The sequence below is a fragment of the Thamnophis sirtalis genome, unplaced genomic scaffold (assembly GCF_051295495.1).
Source record: "Thamnophis sirtalis isolate CommonGarterSnake01/CBP01778 unplaced genomic scaffold, rThaSir2_p1.2 scaffold_6, whole genome shotgun sequence".
Lineage (NCBI taxonomy): Eukaryota > Metazoa > Chordata > Lepidosauria > Squamata > Natricidae > Thamnophis > Thamnophis sirtalis.
The window spans coordinates 2,290,031-2,311,494 of NW_028261386.1; the positions used below are offsets into that span (position 1 = coordinate 2,290,031).

The 21,464-nt window shown below is 46.8% G+C and overlaps 1 protein-coding gene across 1 annotated transcript in view; it reads right to left on the reverse strand.

Moving 5' to 3' along the window:
• Positions 1-1,235: 1,235 nt before the first annotated feature.
• Positions 1,236-21,464, reverse strand: part of INTS2 (integrator complex subunit 2) — a 46,152-nt gene continuing 25,923 nt past the window's right edge. The window contains exons 15-25 of the mRNA XM_087717099.1: positions 19,809-19,920; positions 17,834-17,938; positions 15,639-15,803; positions 13,292-13,493; positions 10,749-10,874; positions 9,293-9,482; positions 7,257-7,553; positions 5,968-6,075; positions 4,559-4,664; positions 2,349-2,525; positions 1,236-1,823 (exon numbers count right to left, since the gene is read on the reverse strand). Of these exons, the coding sequence (XP_087573225.1) occupies positions 1,663-1,823; positions 2,349-2,525; positions 4,559-4,664; positions 5,968-6,075; positions 7,257-7,553; positions 9,293-9,482; positions 10,749-10,874; positions 13,292-13,493; positions 15,639-15,803; positions 17,834-17,938; positions 19,809-19,920 (1,749 nt within the window). The 3' untranslated portion in view covers positions 1,236-1,662. The remainder of the gene's footprint in view (positions 1,824-2,348; positions 2,526-4,558; positions 4,665-5,967; positions 6,076-7,256; positions 7,554-9,292; positions 9,483-10,748; positions 10,875-13,291; positions 13,494-15,638; positions 15,804-17,833; positions 17,939-19,808; positions 19,921-21,464) is intronic.

Sequence of the window (21,464 nt, forward strand, 5' to 3'; positions counted from 1 at the left end):
CAAGTAAATTACTGATAAAGTAAGCTGTTTTTTTCCCTGAGACCTCATCCATTTATTGCGTTTCTATCCTGCTGTAATCATTTCAACTCTCAGCAGCTGCCGGAGGTTGAAACGGAGAATATCAATCTTAAACACTATGATCTACCACCTTTTTATACTATGCATTCAAAAGGTTTATTTGGGGGGGGGGGGGAATCTACAGCTGAAATCTGCAGTGGGCTGAAATAGGCATGCCAATTTAGTAGGCAATGGCCGCAGTTTTTAAGTGATATCACAAAATAGAAACATGTTTGATTTGTGGTTGCATACTAAAAAGGGGCAATCATTTTCGTATTTTAATCCAGAGATTTCTAAACTTAACAGTGCGCAGCAAGAATTATTTTCAATTAACATATAAAATGCATATCTCACTCTAGGCATAACTCGGGCAAGTCCTCAGCTTGTGACCATAATGCAGCCTGCCCATCAGGTTGTAAGTCGTGAGGCTTAGTAAATCGGATCACCCACATGACTGACCTGATTGTATGACCTTTTCTCTCTCTCTCGTGGTGTTAAGTGAACCCATGGTTCTCTCCAGTGGTGGGTTTCAAAATTTTTTCGAACCTTCTGTGGGTGTGGCCTCCTTTGTGGGAGTGGCTTGCCGGCCATGTGACCTGGTGGGAGTGGCTTGCTGGCCATGTGTTTTCTCTCTCTCTCTTTCCTTCCTTTTGTCTCTGTCCCTTTTTCCTTTTTATCTCTTTTTCTTTCTTTCTTTCTTTCTTTCTTTCTTTCTTTCTTTCTTTCTTTCTTTCCCTCTCTCTCTCTGTGAGTCTGTCTGTCTGTCTGTCTCTCTCTCTCTCTCTGTGTGTGTGTGTGTGTGTGTGTGTGTGTGTATGAGTGGTGGGTTTCAAAAAATTTTGGAACCTCTTCTGTAGGGGTGGCCTGCTTTCCGGGTCCACTGGTGGAACCTCTTCTAACCGGTTTGGTAGATTTGACGAACCGGTTCTACCGAACTGGTACAAACTGGTAGGAACCCACCTCTGGTTCTCTCTATGGGAGTGTCTCTTTGTCTGTCTGTCTCTCTCCCCCCCCCTTCCTCCCTCCTTTCTGTCTCTTTTTATCAGCTTCTTTTGAATGCTTGTTCATAGTTCCACAGATTAAAGTTCTATCTCAATGTTAACGTGATGATTGATAGTTGTTATAGATGGAAAAAACAACAACATGTATATTTTTAAAAAATAAAGTTCTATCTCAAATTTAACTTTTTCAATTTTAATCCAAGATATGGTGGAGCTAGTTGAAGAAATATTTTTAAAAACAAAAAGGGAATCCAAGTGCCCAAATGATGTTACATGGCAATCGTGGTTTGTATGGCCTCCTCTTTGAAACGCAAGGAAACCTGGATTCCTGCAGCAGGAAAAAGGGCAACCCCAGACCATCTTCCCCCTGCCTTTGACCCATCATGCTCCGCTTCTCAGAATCTACAGCCTGGATGGCTTGTCTGAAGAGAACAGATCTTCATCGCCCCAGTCTAGAGATGCTTTCTCTGAAAGCAGCGGTGGTTGACTTGTGGTTTAATGCCGCAGTGGTGAAAAACGTTTCCAGACAATCCTTCGTTTTACTTCGACAAAAAACCCACGTGCGTCCCGCGATTTTGCCACAGCCCGACCCATCCGGAGGCGCTTAAATGGCCCCAACGCTCATGTTAATGATCTCAACAAAGGTATTTTCAATGCAGTGACAGAGTTGGACGTTGGGGTCTGCGCTCGAGGTCCCTCCTCCAGTTTTGTGGGTCGTGGGAAGCCTCGTCTGTTCCGTGGGCTTTTCCTTCAGTTGCTGGAGGCCTAGAGGTAAACATTCAGGGCAGGAAAGGTGGGGGGGAAAATAAGCCAAGTTAAACATGTGGGAGAGTGGAAACATTCAAGTGATGTTAGGCATAAGAAGGTGATGGTGAATCTTTGGCAGCTGTGCCAGAGGTGGCACGCAGGGTCCTCTCTATGGGCATGCACACCGTCATCAGCTGGTATTTGCCGTGGGCACTGGCGTGCCGGAAATTGGCCTAAAAACAGCCAAAACGAATCAATTTTCCGGGCCGTTTCCTGGCATTCTGGAAATTTTGCAATGGTTTTTCCCACAAGAACCATTACAAAAATGCACTAAAAACGCCCCGAAAGCAGCCCCCAAAACAACCATGTGCCCGCCGGCCAGCTGGTCTTCGGGTTCCCGGTCCTCCAGTATGCATGTGCACATGCGGACCCATGCGTGCACGCTCTGGTTTGGCTGCTCGGATGCCGAAAAGGTTGCCCGTCCCTGGCACGAGCCCAAGGGCAAGCAAAGACGACTGAAAGCATTGCGATACGATGGCTTACGTGTAATAATTGGATCGAAATCCCTTGTTTCTGTGGCCACGTCGGAAGCACAAACTTGTCCAACTTGGATGAGGAGGGACATGATGTCTTCGTACAGCGGAGGGAAAGCTTGGCAGAAGGAGACCAAGCAAGGCAGCGTAGGCATAAAAAACGTGTAACGCTTGGCCTCGGTCAGAACTGTGGAGACCACAGAAATAACGAAGTTTGAAAAGAACGGTAGTAATTTCCAAAAGACGGTTGCTTACCGTATTTTTGGGAGTATAAGACGCACCTTTTCCCCCACCCCCCAAAAGAGGGTGAAAATTTGGGTGTGTCTTATACACCCACCCTGCCCACCCACCGCCTCCCACCCTTTGGCCTCTGCCTCCCAACAGTTTACCTCCTTGCAGCAAACGCAGAAGCAGCAATAAGCTAAGGCAATCCTTGCAGCCTGAAACAGCTGATGGTCGGGAGGCCTGTGCTGAAATGGAAAGTGAAACTTGCTGTTTGCTGCAAGGAGGTAAATTCCTGGGAGGCAGAAGCAGATTTTGGTTTTCTTCTGCTAATCGGCTGCAAGGAGGTAAGCCAATAACTATAAATGCCTATAGAAAGTTCAAATTATTAGACTTATTTTTTAAAGACTGCTTTACTATTGTTCTAGACAGCTTAACAAAATGAAGAAGCTTTTTAAAACAAATGCTTGATCTGAAGAGGCCCCGTGCTATGGTATCTTCTTTTAAATAGCAGAGAATAACATATACTTCCAGAAAGCACATCAATTTTAACAGCATCTGTACAAGTATAGTCTGAAATGTAACACTACAATATATATTGTCTGTGCTCTTTGACTTTGTCAGAAGGTCGCAAAAGGGGATCGCATAACCCCGGGACATGGCAACCGTCATAAATGTGAGTCCTTTTTACCGAGCATCTGAATTTTAATTACATGATTATAGGAATGCTGCAACGTATGACCAGTGCAAAAAATGATAAGGCACTTTTTTCGGTGCTGTTGTAACTTTGAATGGTCACTAAATGAACTCCCCTTCCCCTCCCTTGGGTTTGTGCACCACCCTGAGTCCCGCTGGGAATAGGGCGGCATATAAATAAAATGAACCTTGAACTGTCGTAACTCAAGGACTACTTGTAAATACATACTAATTCATACAAACTATTCTCCAAAGCGCCTGAGGGCAGAACAAGAAGCAATGGGTGGCAACTAATTAAGGAGGGAAGCAACTTGGAACTAAGGAGAAATTTCCTAACACTTAGAACAATTAACCAGTGGAACAGCTTGAACCAGAAGTTGTGAATGCCCCAACACTGGAAGTCTTTAAAAAGATGTTGGATAGCCCTTTCTCTGCTTAATCAGGGGGTTAGACTAGAAGACCTCCAAGGTCCCTTCCAACTCTGTTATTCTATTCTCACCACTGTCAAACCACTCACTAATTCTGCATTACTATTACTATTAATCTTCTCATCCCATTTATTTATTTATTTATTAGACTTATATACCGCTTCATAGGGCTTTCAGCCCTCTCTAAGCGGTTTACAATTTTTTTTTTCATCGTTCCTATCACCCATCTCCTACTTATGACTGCAGGACTGTAACTTTGTGGCTTGTATCCTTACGATCGATATTGATATAGATTGTTTCCTGATTGCTTATTTGTACCCTATGACTATCATTAATTGTTGCACCTTACGATTCTTGATGAATGTATCTTGTCTTTTTATCTACACCGAGAGCATCTGCACCAAAGACAAATTCCTTGTGTGTCCAATCACTCTTGGCCAACAAAGGATTCTATTCTATTCTATTCTATTCTATTCTATTCTATTCTATTATTCTTGATTAATATATTTTATTCTCCTTATATACACTGAGAGCATCTGCACCAAAGACAAATTCCTTGTGTGTCCAATCACACTTGGCCAATAAAAGAATTATATTCTATTCTATTTAATTCCATTCCATGTTCTGTTCTGTTGTTCTTTCTATCCTGTCCTGTCCTACTCTATTCTATTATTCTATCCTATCTTATTCATGGCAGACAACGTAAACAGACTGGGGGATGCAACGTCACTCAACTCACCAGGAAGGGCAAAATGGGTCCCGCGTTTCCCCCACTACAAACAGAGGTCTGGTTCCAGAAATGGAATCCCACCTTTGACTTTCCAGCACTAACTAGGTCCCAGGGTTAGATTTTTCCAGGGCTAACCTGCCTTACCTGTCAGCAGGGTTCCCATGACGTTGATAGCCAAGCGTGCCACGCTGAGAGACTTGGGTAGTGCATACTGAATACACAAGTAAGAAAGCAACTGGATAGCGAAGATCTGGAACAGGGAGAAGCAAACCATTCACTAAGGCTGCATTGCTATTCCTATTAGTCTCCTCATCGTTCCTATCCCCCCATCTCCTCCCACTTAGGACTGCAGGACTGTAACTTTGTGGCTTGTATCCTTACGGTTTATATTGATATTGTTTCCCGATTGCTTATTTGTACCCTATGATCTTTTTATATACACTGAGAGCATCTGCACCAAAGACAAATGCCTTCTCTGTCCAATCACACTTGGGAAGGAAGGAAGGAAGGAAGGAAGGAGGGAAGGAAGGAAGGAAAAGAAAGAAAGAAAGAAAGAAAGAAAGAAAGAAAGGGAAAGGAAAGGAAAGGAAAGAAGGAAGGAAAGGGAAAGGAAAGGAAGGAAGGAAAGAAAGAAAGGGAAAGGAAAGGAAAGAAGGAAGAAAGAAAGGAAAAGGAAGGAAGGAATGAAAGAAAGAAAGGGAAAGGAAAGAAGGAAAAAAAGAAAGGGAAAGGAAAGGAAAGAAGGAAAGAAGGAAAGAAAGGGAAAGAAAAGGAAAGAAAGGGAAAGGAAAGGAAAGAAAGAAAGAAAGAAAGGGAAAGGAAGGAATGAAAGAAAGAAAGAAAGAAAGAAAGAAAGAAAGGGAAAGGAAAGGAAAGAAGGAAAGAAAGAAAGAAAGAAAGAAAGAAAGGGAAAGGAAAGAAGGAAAGGAAGAAAGGGAAAGGAAAGGAGGAAAGAAAGAAAGGGAAAGGAAAGGAAAGAAGGAAAGAAAGAAAGGGAAAGGAAAGGAAAGGAAAGAAGGAAAGAAAGGGAAAGGAAGGAAAGAAAGAAAGAAAGGAAAAGGAAGGAAAGAAAGAATGAAAGAAAGAAAGAGAAAGGGAAGGAAGGAAGGAAGGAAGGAAGAAAGAAAGGAAAGGAGTCAAGAAAGATCTTTAAAGCAGGCGTGTCAAACTCAAGGCCTGCCGCTGGGTTCCAACTTGTGGGCTGCTTAGATCCGGTTCACGGAGCCAGCCTGGAAATATCAACAAAATGGCCGGCAGTGCCTATGGCGGCAAAAACAAACTGTGGGGGGCCATGCACAGCCCCCCTCTGCTGCCCGTTTTCAGCCTCTACGGCCTCCTGCAGCTGAAAATGGGCTGCGGGGGGGGGGGGGGGAGAGGGGGCGCACAACCCACTTTCAGCCTCCATGTTTTTGGTTGGCAGAGAGGCTGCAGGAAGCCATGGAAGCCAAAATAGCCAGCCTGGGGGATGGACGGACGATTACTCGTGCGCCTCCCCCCTCCCCCTCACATACGGGGAGGAGAAGGGGGTGGCAGGCAGCTTAGTGAGCGAGTACCTGCTTCTCCAGTTCAGGCTGAGCAATCAGTTCGGGGATGAAGTCCAGGCAGATATGCATAGAAGGGATGCCAGCCACGGTTAGGGAAAGCAGCTCACAAGGGTAGCCCTGTTTGAAGAGAAAGGGGAGAAAAAAATGGGCCCTGCAAGACACCTGGCTTAGCCCCCCCCCTGCCTGTTTCAAGCCAAACCAGAGGAGAATATTTGGAGCTCAGGGTGGACATGAGAAGTCCTGGGTGTTTTCTTGCAGACGTTTTATTACCCAACTCGGTAACATCATCAGTGCTAGAAGGGAGTGAGGATTGCAGAAGGGACGAGGAGGATTGATTGATTGATTGATTGATTTTATTACATTTATATGCTGCTCTTTTCCCCAAGGGGACTCAGGGCGGCTCACAATTCAAATCAGGGGAGGGGGGTACAATAAAAAAGACGGAACATAACAATACATAATTTAAAAAACACACAACAGTCATACCATTCGAGGGGGGGGCAACAGCTCTTTAGCCCCAGGCCTGTCGGAATAGCCAGGTTTTAAGGGCTTTGCGGAAGGCCTGGAGGGTGGTGAGGGTTCGAATCTCCACGGGGAGTTCGTTCCAGAGGGTCGGAGCAGCCACAGAGAAGGCTCTCCTCCGGGTAGTCGCCAGTCGGCATTGGCCGGCGGATGGAATTTGGAGGAGGCCTAATCTGTGGGATCTAATCGGTCTAGAGGAGGTAATTGGCAGCAGGCGGTCTCTCAAGTACCCAGGTCCAATACCATGAAGGGCTTTATAAGTGACCTCCAAGATCCCTTCGGACTCTGCTATTGTATTGCATTGCATTGTATTGTAAACCCATTGAAAGCTATTCAGTGATGGTGAATCTTTTCGGTGCCAAAAAGGGAGTGCACATGCTTGTCTTGGACGTGACCTGGAAGGGGAGCTGCCCAGTGGGCATGCGCGCAGCGGAAATTGAACTTCCGGTTTCCGGCACGCTCATGCGCACCAGCCAGCTACTCTTCTGGTTAATGGCGCGAGCGACAATCAGTTAGCCAGAGTGCATGCTCACACTAAAAACCAGCTCTTCCAGTTTCGGGCACTGCCGCACGCACAAAGGCCGGCTGATTGACATGGGCGCATGCGCGCCGGAAACCCGGAAGAGGAATGGGCGATGCTGCGTGTGCCAGGCGACATGGTTCCACGCGCCACTTTGGGCACACATGCCGTAGGTTCGCCATCACGGGTATAGATGGTCCGGCATGGCATGAGCAGCCAGGTTGTCGAAAGAGCAGCTGAAAACACAAACGCACACCTGGAAGTGGACCAGCTTAGCGATGTTGGGGTCGGCGATGAACATCTGGTGCACGAGGCAGCAAACCAGGCACTGGACTTCTCTCAAGTTGCAGAGAAGGCTGTCTTCTACGTCCTCTCCGTCTCCTCCTCCTCCTCCTTCTTCCTCCTCCTCCTCTTCTTTGACCTGCTTGTTTGGAGGACTGCGGGCGGCACTTCCCGGCTGGCTCTTTAGCCGCCTGGTGGACTTCCTGCCCAGGGGACTTTCTTCTTCCAAAGGCAAGCAAATCTCCAGGAGGATCTGCACTGCGGCACTATCCTGGAAGAAGGGAAGTCAAGAGCAACCAAGCAGGTTTGAGACCAGGCCATGGCTGGTGAGGGAAAGCAACTAGGAGTCAACATCCAGCTCGAGAATCCAAATAAAACCCCAAGTTCATTTCGCTTCCGAAAATCTTACTGTTTACTGAATGCACTGCCTGGTAATGTCGAAGCAAAACTACCGTATTTTTCGGACTATAAGACGCACCTTTTTCCCTCAAAAAAAGAGGGTGAAAATCTGGGTGCGTCTTATACACTGAATACAGCACTTTTGCCTCCCGAAACTCCGCCCTCTTCAACAAAATGGTCGTGCAGAGCCTTTAGGAGGCTTTCAGAGAGCTCCTGGGGTCTGGGGAGGGCAGGAATGAGTGAAAAACGGGCCGTTTTTTGCTCAATTGTGCCCCTCCCACCAGCCCCCAGGAGGACTCAGCATCCTAAAGGCTATTCATGCCCCCTTTTGAAAAACAAACAGGTCCGTTTTTGTGAAAAACCGTCTGTTTTTGGGAGGTCTGCAGAGTGCAAATACTTATTTAAAAAATTTGCCTCTTCAAAACCTTGGTGCATCTTAAACTCTGAAAAATACGGTAACTCTGAACTCCCCAGGCACCAGTTCATAGAATGAAACAACAATTTTTCCAGCCAAACCCCCAATCTCTCATGTCTTCCAATGAAACAAGTACACTTTGTCATGGGAACCATCTGCTTCAACTCCACACCTGTTGTGAAGGCCTTGAAAAGGTTTCATTTCTCCAGCCAACCCATTCTAAAGCAACATCTCCCCCCATGCCGGGTGACTTTGGGGCTCTCTCTCTCCCTCACCCTCCCTTCCTTTCTCTCTCCTCCCTCTCTCCCTTTCTCTCTCTCTCCTCCCCTCCCTCCCTATCTTCCTCTCTCTCTCCCCCCTCTCTCCTCTCTCTCCTCCATCTCTCTCTCCCTCCCTCCATCTCTCTCCTCCCTCTCTCTACCCCATTTCTCTCTTCTCTCTCCCTCTCCCTTCCTCTCTCTCCTCCCTCTTTCCCCCTCTCCCTTCCTCTCTCTCTCCCCCCCTCCCTCTCTTCCTCTCTCTCCCCCTCCTCTCTCCCTCTCTCTCCCCCTCTCTTCTCTCTCTCTCTCCCCCTCTTCTCTCCATCTCTCTCCTCCATCTCTCCATCTCTCTCTCTCCCCCTCCCTCTCTCTCCCCCCTCTTCTCTCTCTCTCCACCCTCTCTTCTCTCTCTCCACCCTCTCTTCTCTCTCTCTCCATCTCTCTCCTCCATCTCTCCATCTCTCTCTCCCTCCCTCCCTCTCCTCTCTCCCCCTCCCTCTCTCTCCTCCGTCTCTCTATCCCATCTCTCTCTTCTCTCTCTCCCTCCCTCTCTCTACTCCATCTCTCTCTTCCTCTCTCTCCTCCCTCTCTCTCTCCCCATCACGCACACACACTCTTTCTTTCTCGAACTCTTGTCTCTCTGTCTTTCTCTCTCTCTCTGTCTCTTTCAGCCTACCCTACACATTGAGTTGCTCTTGTGGGGAAAATAGGAGGAAGAAGGATATTAAGTATATTCCCCGTCTTCAGTTATCTATAAAGTAATAAAGGTGGGATAAAATGAAGGCTCCTTGGTGCTCTCTGAGCTTGGTCGTTTTCATTATCCAAACTAGGGAACATCTTGAAACAATTCAGCTTCGAAGGATTCTCAACCAGTCTTCCCAGCAGCTAAGCTGTTGAAAACTGATCCTTTCAACGGCTGGATGCTTTTAAGATTACCTGGGCTGCCAGCAATGCGTTTTTCAGTTCTTCCCGCGTGACTTCGGGCCCTTCCAGACCCGTGACGTTGTTTTGCAAAGGCTTGACGTCCTGATCGGCCGTTTCTTTGAGGTGGGCGCTCAGGTAAGCTTTTGAAGCCAGCAGGTAGCCGTTTAGCATATGCAGGGTGATATCCATCAGAGGCGGACACCTGGTGGGGGGGCACAAACAGGGGAAAGTCATAGAAGGCAGGAGGGAGAAGAAGAAATAGAGATGTACATGCAGTCCTCGTTTAGCAACCTGTTCAGACCTGACTCCCAAACACCACAAACCCTCCATAGTTAAATACCATAATTTTCGGAGAATAAGACGCACTGGAGTATAAGACGCACCAAAGTTTTGAAAAGGAAAAATATTTAAAAAGTTTTTGCACTTTGCAAACTCCCCCAAAATGGCTCATTTTTTTGAGAAGGGCATGGATATTCTTATAGAGTGTTGCTGGGGGCTGGGGGGCAAAAAACAGGTTGTTTTTTCGCTCATTTCTGCCCTCCCCAGCCCCCAGGAGCTCTCTAAAAGCCTTCTAAAAGTTATGCACGGCCATTTTGGTGATTGGGCGGGGTTTTGGGAGGCAAAAATTGCTGTATTCAGTGTATAAGATGCACCCACATTTTCAGCCTCTTTTTTGAGGGAAAAGGGTGCGTCTTATACTCCGAAAAATACGGTAAATGTTTTCTTTATTAGGAGCGCCAGCAGCCCCAGCAAAAAGTCTCTGTCATATACAGCAGCCTAACCAGGCCGTTCGGCAGGGAGATGAATAGTTGTCTGCCACATCTATTCATCTCCATCCCCTGCCTTTTATCCCCAGAGCTAGGGTGGGGCTTCGCTAGCAGTAGTGGCTCTCCCGTCCCAAAGGCCGTCCCATAGATTTCCACTGCTCTCCTCTCCTCTGCCTTCTGTGCATCCATGCATCAGGCACTGGACCCAGCTGTTCCTCCTCTTCCTCATCAGCCACCTCCAGACCTGGGGACTGTTGACTCTCCAACTGAAGGATGACGGACGCCCAGGCTCCACCTCTGCCTCTCTCTGCCAGCTCCATTCCCTCTTCCCCCTCGGAGCTTTCAGGTTGCCTTGATACTGTCCTTGACCCCCACGCCTGCTCCTCCTCTGTTGGAGGGGCCGATGGCCAACGGGCCACAACACCACCATTCAAAGTTAAAACATCACTGAAAAAAAGTGGCGCATGACCGGTTTTCACGACCCTTCCAGTGTCCCCACGGGATCAAAATTCAGCCTCTTACCAATCGAACCCAATTTATGACGGTTGCAATGTCCCGGGGATGGGGGGGTCACACGATCCCCTTTTGCCAAGCCAAGCCCATGGAGAAGCCAGATTCGCTTAACAACCGCGTTGCTAACCTCAGGCGACTACAAGCGATGGACTTAACCGTGGCGACCTAGAGAGGGAAAACAGCCTTACCTGTGAACCCTTGGATCACACCTTAACACAATCAGGGGATCAATGAGAAGGTCCTTCTGGGTGTACTTCTGCCGTCTGACCGTTTTGCCGGATGGCTGCAGGGCATTCACTGTCATTACCCACAGTCTAGAGGAAAAATACATACAAGATAGATAGATAAATGATAGATAGATAGATAGATAGATAAATAGAGAGAGAGATAGAGATATAGATATATGGCTCTGTATGTGTTTGTGTGTGTGTGTGTGTGTGTGTGTGTGTGTGTGTGTGTCTGTGTGTTTTAGCATAACTCTGGAACGCCTTGAGCAATTTCAACCAAACTTGGTACACAGATGACTCTCTGGAAACAAATATTGTGGGGGTAAGATACCCCTAACACCCTTGGGGTGTGTGTTCTGTTAAGCTACAGCCTGTTGTGCCTTAAAATGGCTTCTACTGTACTACTCTAAAATGGCTTCTACTGCACAGAGCAGCAGAGTTGCCATGGTTAACAGCTTCACAGTACTCCATAGGAGGGCTCCCTCTACCAAGGGGGAAAATCCAACATTAGAAATTATGTTTGGTCCGGACATTTCCCCCCCCCTATAAATAAATACCTGGGCAACGCCTGGTTATTGGCTACTTAATATAAATATAAGAATTTCCAGGACTGGCAGGCTGAATCAGGGCAAGGCCCAGGTTACAGCAAATGTCCGTCTTCCACTGGCCAGCCAGGTGTAATAGGCAGAAGGGATCAACTGGAGGAACTGTCAGGTGCGAAGAATCAGGAATACCTGTTTTGTTATTGCTATACAGAGGTAGTTCAGTTCATTTAGGGACCATTCAAAGTTACGACGGCACTGAAAGGACTGACTTAGGGTCGTTTTGTGCTCGGACGGCCGCTGTGACTTCCCTGTATTCAGACAATTAGAATGGAGATGCTCGGGCAACTGACTCACATTTATGACCGATGCGGTGCCCTGGGGTCACGCAATCGCACGGGGGAAGCTGGATTCCTTTAACAACTGCGCAACTAATTTAATGGCAGTGATTCGCTTAAGAACTGCGAGAAGAAAGGTTGTAAAATTCACTTGACAAATGTCTCGCTTAGTGACAAAAGTTTCAGGCTCAGGCGTGGTCATAAGTCAAGGACTACCAGGAATATGGCTTGCCCTTTCATATTAATACCAAACGAACACTCAAGAAGTAATATGAAGAAGCTACCCACTCAAGGCAAACAAGCTAACATTAAACCATAGCCTAACCTGCCCCAGGAGTTGCAGGTACAGAGGGATCCTCAATTTACGACCACAACTGAAATCCAAGCAGGACAGATAGACACTTCAACAGATAGTTTAAGATTGCAAAAAAAACACCCAATGGCTACCAGCCTGCCTTCCAGTGAGTATCTGTATATTACGAAGGTCAGAAGAAGGGCTGGGAAAATATCTACAGACCCCTCACATCCTGGACACCAACTGTTTCAACTCCTCCCAATTCTAAATCCCAATTCCAAGTTCCAATTCCAAATTCCAAATTCAATGCCAAATCCCAATTCCAAATTCAATGCCAAATCCCAATTCCAAATTCCAATCCCAAATTCCAAATTCAATTCCAAATTCAATTCCAAATCCCAATTCCAAATCCAAATTCAATTCCAAATCCCAATTCCATATCCCAATTCCAAGTTCCAATTCCAAATTCAAATTCCAAATCCCAATTCTAAATTCCAAATCCCAATTCCAAATTCAAATTCTAAATTCCAATTCTAAACCCCAATTCCAAATTCCAAATCCCAATTCCAAATCCCAAATTCAATTCCAAATCCCAATTCCAAATTCCATATCCCAATTCCAAATCCCAAATTCCAAATTCAATTCCAAATCCCAATTCCAAATTCCATATCCCAATTCCAAGTTCCAATTCCAAATTCAAATTCCAAATCCCAATTCTAAATTCCAAATCCCAATTCCAAATTCAAATTCTAAATCCCAATTCCAAATCCCAAATTCCAAATTCAATTCCAAATTCCATATCCCAATTCCAAGTTCCAATTCCAAATCCTAATTCTAAATTCCAAATCTCAATTCCAAATTCCAATTCTAAATCCCAATTCCAAATCCCAATTCCCAATTATAAATCCCAACTCCAAATCCCAACTCCAAATCCCAATTCTATGGACTACCCAGAACACTCCCACCAACACTGCCAAGCCTGTATATAAATAGGGAGCAAGTCCCTACCTTCTAGCACTGATGATGTTATCTAGTTGGATCATGAAACGTCTGCCTGAAAACAAGGAAGCTCAGAGAGCACCAAGGACCACAACAGCACCAAGGATCCTCCTCCTCTTCCTCCCCTTTGAGCACTGACAACATTCCCTAGTTAGGTCATGAAACGTCTGCAAGAAAACCACCAAAGTCAGGGAGCCCCCAAGGGCCCCACAGTTCAACTCTGAGCTATGCATATCCCATTCTATCGGCAACGGTGCTCGGTCGCGAATGTCTCTACCGTCCTAAAATCTCCAGATGAAGCCCAAGCCAGAGCAGCTCCAGACCACCCACCTTCGTGGCATGACCATGTTCAACGCCATCCAAATCCTGTTGACCGTCTGGAGGATTCGCCGAGGGACTCCAGGATGGAACAGCTGGTGCATGTTGGATGTCAACACTTCGGCGTAAGGAATTAACTCGGACGCCGAGAGGAGCGTTAGGTGCTCCAAAATCTGCAGGACCCGAGTGTGATTTCCTTGCAGGGCTGAGAAAGCTAAAGAAAAAGATGTTGAAAAAAAAAAATAGTTTGATGTGGTCTCCACCGAGGTGCCTCCTTCTTATTTCTGGCATGTTTCCCCCCCCCCCCAAACATACAAAATACAAAAAAAAAAAAAACTTTAGACATAGACTACAAGCATTTAAATAGTAGCCAGCCGTGTGCAGCAGCTGCCAAAAAAGCCAACACAGTTCTAGGCTGCATAAACAGAGGGAGAGAATCAAGATCACGTGAAGTGTTAATGCCACTTTATAAGGCCTTGGTAAAAGCCACACTTGGAATACGGCATCCAGTTTTGGTCGCCACGATGTAGAAAAGATGTGGAGACTTTAGAAAGAGTGCAGAGAAGAGCAAGAAAGAGGATTAGGGGACTGGAGGCTGAAACATATGAAGAACGGTTGCAGGAACTGGGTATGTCTAGTTTAATGAAAAGAAGGACCAGGGGAGATGTGATAGCATCTTCCAATATCTCAGGGATTGCCACAAAGAAGAGGGAGTCAAGCTATTCACCAAGGGACCTGAGGGTAGAACAAGAAGCAATGGGTGGAAACTAATCAAGGAGAGAAGCAACTTAGAACTGAGGAGAAATTTCCTGACAGTGAGAACAATGAATCAGTGGAACAGAAGTTGCCTCCAGAACTTGTGAATGCCCCAACACTGGAAGTCTTCAAGACGATGTTGGATAGCCATTTGTCTGAAACGGTGTAGGGTTTCCTGCCTAGGCAGGGAGTTGGACTAGAAGACCTCCAAGGTCCCTTCCAACTCTGCTATTGTATTGTATTACATTTACACAATACATTGGAGCTTCGCGTTCCTTCTTATAGGAATTTCAAATAGGTACAATTCTCCTTATGTTATTTCCCCTTCTAATGTGTTTCACTTAAGTTTCACCGTTTTTAACCCTCTTATTTCATTTTCTTTTTCTTATCTGTGAAAATGTATAATAAAAACTAAGCTAAATTTAGTTTACTAGTAGTATGTATAAAATGAAGTGACAATAGCTATAGTTAAATAATGATTAATAATGATAACAATACATATACATTAGTTTGATAATATGAAATTTTATGTAAACAACACACGGAGATTATGAGAGGAGGTTTAAAAGCTTTATCTAGAATATGTTATAAAGCTGTATTGTGATTGGATGATTTTAGGATGATTTAATAATGTTATCATATAATCCTATTCTAGATTTTGAATATTATATATAAAAGGATGTAAAAACAATTATAGTCAAATTAAGGTCGAGATATAATAATTGTGATATACATGAATATAGGTGAATTTAAAATATGCGATTTGGTATGAAAAGCAGGTGGCGACTATGGAAGAGATGCATGGAAATACTGTCACCAACTGGCACACTTTCTACAATTTGTAATGGAAGATGGGGTTTTTTTATGTATGTTTGCCATCTGGTAGTTATGTGCTGCCTCTGGAGCCTCCGGAGTCTGACATCAGCGAGGCAGAAGAACAACGGGAGCCTGATCCCAGTGTGAGCGTGCGCAGAGCTGCCAGAAGGCAAAAACAATTAAGAAAACAGGGTCGACTTGGGAGTCAGGCTTGGAGATGATTGGCCCCTCCCATAAGACATAAAAGAGGAACAAATGGACGCGATCCTTTGCAGGAAGCAATTTTGTTCATTCTGGTCTGTTCAAATTCCGAGAAGCTCCGTTTGACTCTGTGCTCCGTTCGGCCTTGTAAAACTAATTGGCAATTAGGTCTCTGGCATCGTTTCAAGGGAGCTAAAGGTGGATGCTTATCAGCCTTATCCTGAAAGACTGTGGCAGACTTCTGTAGGACTCTTCCCAGACTGTTTGTGACTCATTACGGGCTGTGAATGAACACAATTCACAGCCGCTTAAATAAAAAGAGAGTGCTTGGGACTAAGCGTGTGATTTATGCTTTCTCAGGAAGCCTAGGTCAGAACCCCCGAAGCTCACCACAAAGTCACTCAAGTGTTACTTCTAAGGAGACCAGTGGTGAGTTTCAAAAAATTTTGGAACCTCTTCTGTAGGTGTGACCTGCTTTCCGGGTCCACTGGTGGAACCTCTTCTAACCAGTTCGGTAGATTTGACGAACCGGTTCTACCGAATAGGTGCGAACTGGTAGGAGCCCACCTCTGATTAGGAGACCCACCTTCCTGCAGTTGCTCCGGGGAGTGTTTCTTGGCAGCGCTGGTCAGAAGCATCTTGCGCAGCAGAACGTCAGTGCCCGTGATGTGTTCCTCACAGATCCAGTCGTCCACGATGCAGAGATGGGGATAGTTGGTTGCCAGGAGGCGCAGCAGGGCAGAATGCAAACCTGGGGAGGAAGGAGTTAAGTTAAGTTAGTTAAGTTAAAGTTTATTTATATGCCGCCCTTTTCCCTGGGGGGACTCAGGGCGGCTCACAACTTAAAAGGGGGGGGGGGGGAGGAAGACAGACTTTAACATATAAGACAATACATAATTAAAACACAACATTCATACCATTCGGGCGGGTTACAGTCTTAACCCCAGGCCTGACGGGATAGCCAGATTCTGAGGGCTGTGCGGAAGGTCTGGAGGGTGGTGAGGGTACGAATCTCCACGGGGAGATCGTTCCACAGGGTTGGAGCTGCCACCGAGAAGGCTCTCCTCCGCGTAGTTGCCAGTCGACACTGACCGGCAGATGGAACTCGGAGGAGGCCTAATCGATGCGATCGTATCGGTCTAGTGGAGGTAATTGGCAGTAGGCGGTCTCTCAAGTACCCAGATCCACTACCATGAAGGGCTTTACGGGTGACAAGTAGCACCTTGAAGCGTACCCGGAGATCGACAGGTAGCCAGTGCAGCTCGCGGAGGATAGGTGTTATGAGGAGCGGACGGAGAAAACAGCGCCACTTTCTAGCCTGGGGCCTTAAAACACGGGTCTCCAACCTGGGCAACTTTAAGACTTGCGGACTTCAACTCCCAGGACTCTGGGAGTTGAAGTCCGCAAGTCTTAAAGTTGCACAGGTTGAAGACCTCCCCCCCCCCCCGCCACGGACCTTAAACTGACTCTCCAACAATTTGCATTCTAAATTCTAACAATGACAATGAAAGCTATTTTACTCTCCCTGGGTTTTTAAACTGTAATCGAATGCTTTTGAGATTTGGTGGATTTTACATTGTGCCGCCGGCGTTTTTCACGTTGTTCTGAGTCTTCCGGCAAATTTGCGCCGTCAGCAGGGGTGGGATTCAAAAATTGTAGGAACCAGTTCTCTGCCCGGTTGCTGGGTGGGCATGGCCTACTCGGCCTCCTGCACCATGGTGGGGGTGGTGCTGCTTTTGCCCTCCGGAGGCTTCTCTCGAGTCTCCGGGAGGGTGAAATCAGCCTCCCCGGAGCTCCGGAGGCTGGAAATGGGCCCGTTTCTGGATTTACGGAACTTCCAGGAGGACCATTTTTCACCTTCCCAGAGCCTCTGCGCAGACCCTGCCCTTACCTGGCATCCAAAACAGGCCGCGTGGAGACTCCTGAGAGGGGCAGGGCCAGCCAGTTCTTACAACTACCGGTTCGGCGAACCAGATGTAAAATTAACCTCCGATTCACCGAACCGGTCCGAATCAGCTGAATCCCACCCCTGGCCATCAGGTGCATTTTGTCTATCCGTACACACCATTTTCTCTCACAAGCAAAGGTAAATAAGACGTGTCCCAGGATAATGATAGGAGATCGAATGTGGGTCGGTCCCCGGGAGCTTTCGGACTCCTGATGCAGCCCAATTTTGGGAAATTTCGCTCTACGTGCTTTGGGCTGTTCTGTGAGTGGTGTTAATATTGAGTGGCTTCCTATTGGCTGATTGGTGTTGACTGACAAGGGGCCGGTTTAACAGGAGTGCCGAATTACCACCAGCTTATCAAATACTTAGGAGCCGAGGGCTTGCCAGCACAAGGAAATGACAGCCAATCACCAGCCTTCAACACTCTAATTAGCCAATAGGAAGGCACCCCACAAACACATACTCTCAACACTCACTAAACCAGTGTTTCTCAACCATTTGCTGGCTGGGGAATTCTGAGAAGTCCAGACATCTTCAAGTGGCCAAGGTTGAGAAACACTGCACTAAACGACTGTTTGTAAGTCAAGGAAGTCAAGGCTGTGATTAAAAATACCTTCTCCCCCCCCCCTCCTTTTGAAAACACAAAAGGCTCAATTCCTGGACAACAGAACTTATCAGGCATTTTAAAACCAAGCCATCGGTCAGAGATGCTTTAATCAGAATTCCAGATGTTTTAATCAGAAACTCCAGGTGGGGGAGGGGGGAAAAACTAGATGATCTCAAGGGCCCCTTCCAACTCTAGGATTCCGTGATGAAACTTTAGCTGAACTTACCTCCCAATTCTTGCTGTAGCCCTTGAGCCTGCCGGATGAGGAATTTAATTGGGATCTGATCCATCAGCGCGGGGGAATAAGATTTGGGCTTCCTTTGCATGGCAGCTGCGCAAGACACAACAACACAAAGACAGCAACAGCCAGGTTTGTAGAGATTCTCAGTCATTCCCCCTCATGGTTGTCTCAAAGGTGCTTTTTTTTTTCCCAAGAGGCAACTGGACTTTCTTGTTTTTTTTTCTTCAAGGACGTTTTGCATCTCCTCCAAGAAGCTTCTTCAGCTCTGACTGGATGGTGGGGAATGGAAGGATTTATACTCTTTGCAGACAGCTGGTCATTTGCATCCTTTTAGATCAATACAATACAATAGAATACAATAGCAGAGTTGGAAGGGACCTTGGAGGTCTTCTAGTTCAACCCCCTGCCTAGGCAGGAGACCCTATACCGTTCCAGACAAATGGCTATCCAACGTCTTCTTAAAGACTCCCAGTGTTGGGGCATCCACAACTTCTGGAGGCAACTTCTGTTCCACTGATTGATTGTTCTGTCAGGAAATTTATCCTCAGTTCTAAGTTGCTTCTCTCCTTGATTAGTTTCCACCCATGGCTTCTTGTTCTACCCTCAGGTGCCTTGGAGAATAGCTTGACTCCCTCTTCTTTGTGGCAACCCCTGAGATATCGGAAGACTGCTATCATGTCTGCCCTAGTCCTTCTTTTCATTCAACTAGACATACCCAGTTCCTGCAACCGTTCGTCATATGTTTTCGTCTCCAGTCCCCTAATCCTCTTTGTTGCTCTTCCCTGCCCTCTTTCTAGAGTCTCCACATCTTTTCTACATCATGGCGACCAAAACTGAATGCCGTATTCCAAGTGTGGCCTTCCCAAGGCCTTATAAAGTGGTATTAAGACTTCACGTGATCTTGATTCCATCCCTCTGTTTATGCAGCCTAGAACTGTGTTGGCTTTTTTGGCAGCTGCTGCACACGGCTGGCTCCTATTTAAATGGTTGTCCACCAGGACTCCGAGATCCCTCAGAAACCAGAGGCTCTCTGAAGCTGGAAATGGCCCGTTTCCACATTTGCAGTAGGCCTGGTAGGCCCGTTTTTCACCCTCCCGAGGCTTCAGAGGCTTTCCTGAAGTCTGAGGAGGGCGAAAATGGCCTCCAGCGGCTGCCCTCCAGAAACCAGTAATGGCCCATTTCCAGCTTCCTGAGGGCCTCTGAGATGCTGGGGGAGGCCGTTTCAGGAAAGCCTCTAAAGAAGTATTTCTCAACCTTGGCCCCTTGAAGATGTCTGGACTTCAATTCCCAGAATTCCCCAGCCAGTGCTGGCTGGGGAATTCTGGGAGTTGAAGTCCAGGCATCTTCAAGGGGCCAAAGTTGAGAAACACTGCTCTAAAGCCTGGGGAGGGCAAAAAACAGGCTTACTGGAAGTTCGAAAACGGGCCGTTTCCAGCTTCCGGAGGAGGCCATTTCTGCCCTCCCCAGGCTTCAGGAGGGCGGGATGTCATGTGCACATGCGCTGGAGGGGCAACGAGGTTGTGCACACATGTGCCGGGAGGGGGTTGCTGTTTGGAATTATGGGTGTGGCACATGCGCTATTGGCATGGTTAGCCATCCCTAACATAGATGGTCTCTTGGATCTCTCGTTCAAACGAGAGCGGTCCTCTCTGCCCAAAATGTGGATTTTGCTGCCTTTCAAAGATGCTAAAAGGATGCAAATGACCTGCAAGGAGTATAAATCCCCACCATCCAGCCAAGAAGCTGAAGAAGCTTCTGGGATGAGAAGCGAAACCTCTTCAAGGAAAAACCGAGAAGTCCAGTTGCCTCTTGAAAAAAAAAAAATCACCTTTGGGACCACAGCCTTTCTGTATTCGAAAGTCACACGGCTGCAACTAATGCAGTCTTTGTGCTCTCTAGAGGACCCCGTTCGTACTCCCTAGAGGAACCCCCTCCCTCTCCCAAATTCTCTGCCTCGTACCCAAAGACTTTGAACTGGCCAGGATGGCTTCTTCGTAAGACAAGATGTAGTAGAGGACCAACAGCTGGACTGTGATTCCATAACGGGGATTCAGCCGAGCAGCCTCTCCTCCCTATAGATGGGGGGAAGGGGGGGGGAGACACAGAAGATGCACCATGTGGTAAATGTCATAGTATAAGGGAGAGACCTTGGGAGACAGAAGGAAGAGCCATAGATTAGGCAAGCAACAGATAAGAGGCAGCTAAGCCCAGAGAAGGAAAGGGGCGTGGCAAATCAGTGGTGAAATTCCAAAAAAAATTACTACCGGTTCTGTGGGAGTGGCTTGGTAGGCGTGGCGGGAGAAGGATACTGTAAAATCCCCATTCCCTCCCGACTCCTGGGGAAAGGATATTGCAAAATCCCCATTCCCTCCCCACTCCAGGGGAAGGATACTGCAAAATCCCCTTGGAGGTCTTCTAGTCCAACCCCCTGCTTAGGCAGGAAGCCTTATACCACCTCAGACAAATGGCTGTCCAATCTCTTCTTAAAGACTTCCAGTGTTGGGGCATTTACAACTTCTGGAGGCAACTTCTGTTCCACTGGTTAATTGTCCTCACTGTCAGGAAATTTCTCCTTAGTTCTAAGTTGCTTCTCTCCTTGATTAGTTTCCACCCACTGCTTCTTGTTCTACCCTCAGGTGCCTTAGAGGATAGTTTGACTCCCTCTTCTTTGTGGCAGCCCCTGAGATATCGGAACCCTGCTATCATGTCTCCGCTAGTCCTTCTTTTCATTAAACTAGACATTTAGACGTCTTACCACAGGGTAACTCTGGGTAGCTTACAAGCTTGAAATCCCGTTTCAAAAGGAAGACAAGAAGGAAACATCATACTAGCATTTCTCAACCTTCGGAACATGAAGGTAGGTGGACTTCAACTCCCAGAATTCCCCAGCCAGTCACACTAGGGAATTCTGAGAGCTAGCCTGTACATCTTCCAGCTGGAATATAAATCAGACACATCCACAAATACATCTACTTTAAGATAACTGGGTTTCAACCCCCAGAATTCCTCATGCTTGCAGGGGAATTCTGGGAGTTGAAGTCCACCCATCTTAAAGTGGCCAAAGTTGAAAACACCAATTTATATAGTTGGAAGTTATAATATCATCCTCTTCCTATAGGCAATTCTAGGACAAAATACCGATAGAACCAAAATCATTGCAGTAGAAAACACCTACATACACAAGCTTAAAGGTAAAGGTTCCCCACGCACATATGTGTTAGTCGTTCCCGACTCTAGGGGGCAGTGCTCATCTCCGTTTTAAAGCCGAATAGCAATAGTAATAGCAATAGCAATAGCAGTTAGACTTATATACCGCTTCATAGGGCTTTCAGCCCTCTCTAAGCGGTTTACAGAGTCAGCATATCGCCCCCAACAATAATCTGGGTCCTCATTTTACCCACCTCGGAAGGATGGAAGGCTGAGTCAACCCTGAGCTGGTGAGATTTGAACAGCCGAACTGCAGAACTGCAGTCAGTTGAAGTAGCCTGCAATGCTGCATTTAACCACTGCGCCACCTCGAAGAGCCAGCGCTGTCCAAAGACGTCTCCGTGGTCATGTGGCCGGCATGACTAAACACCGAAGGTGCACGGAACGGTGTTCCCTTCCCACCAAAGGT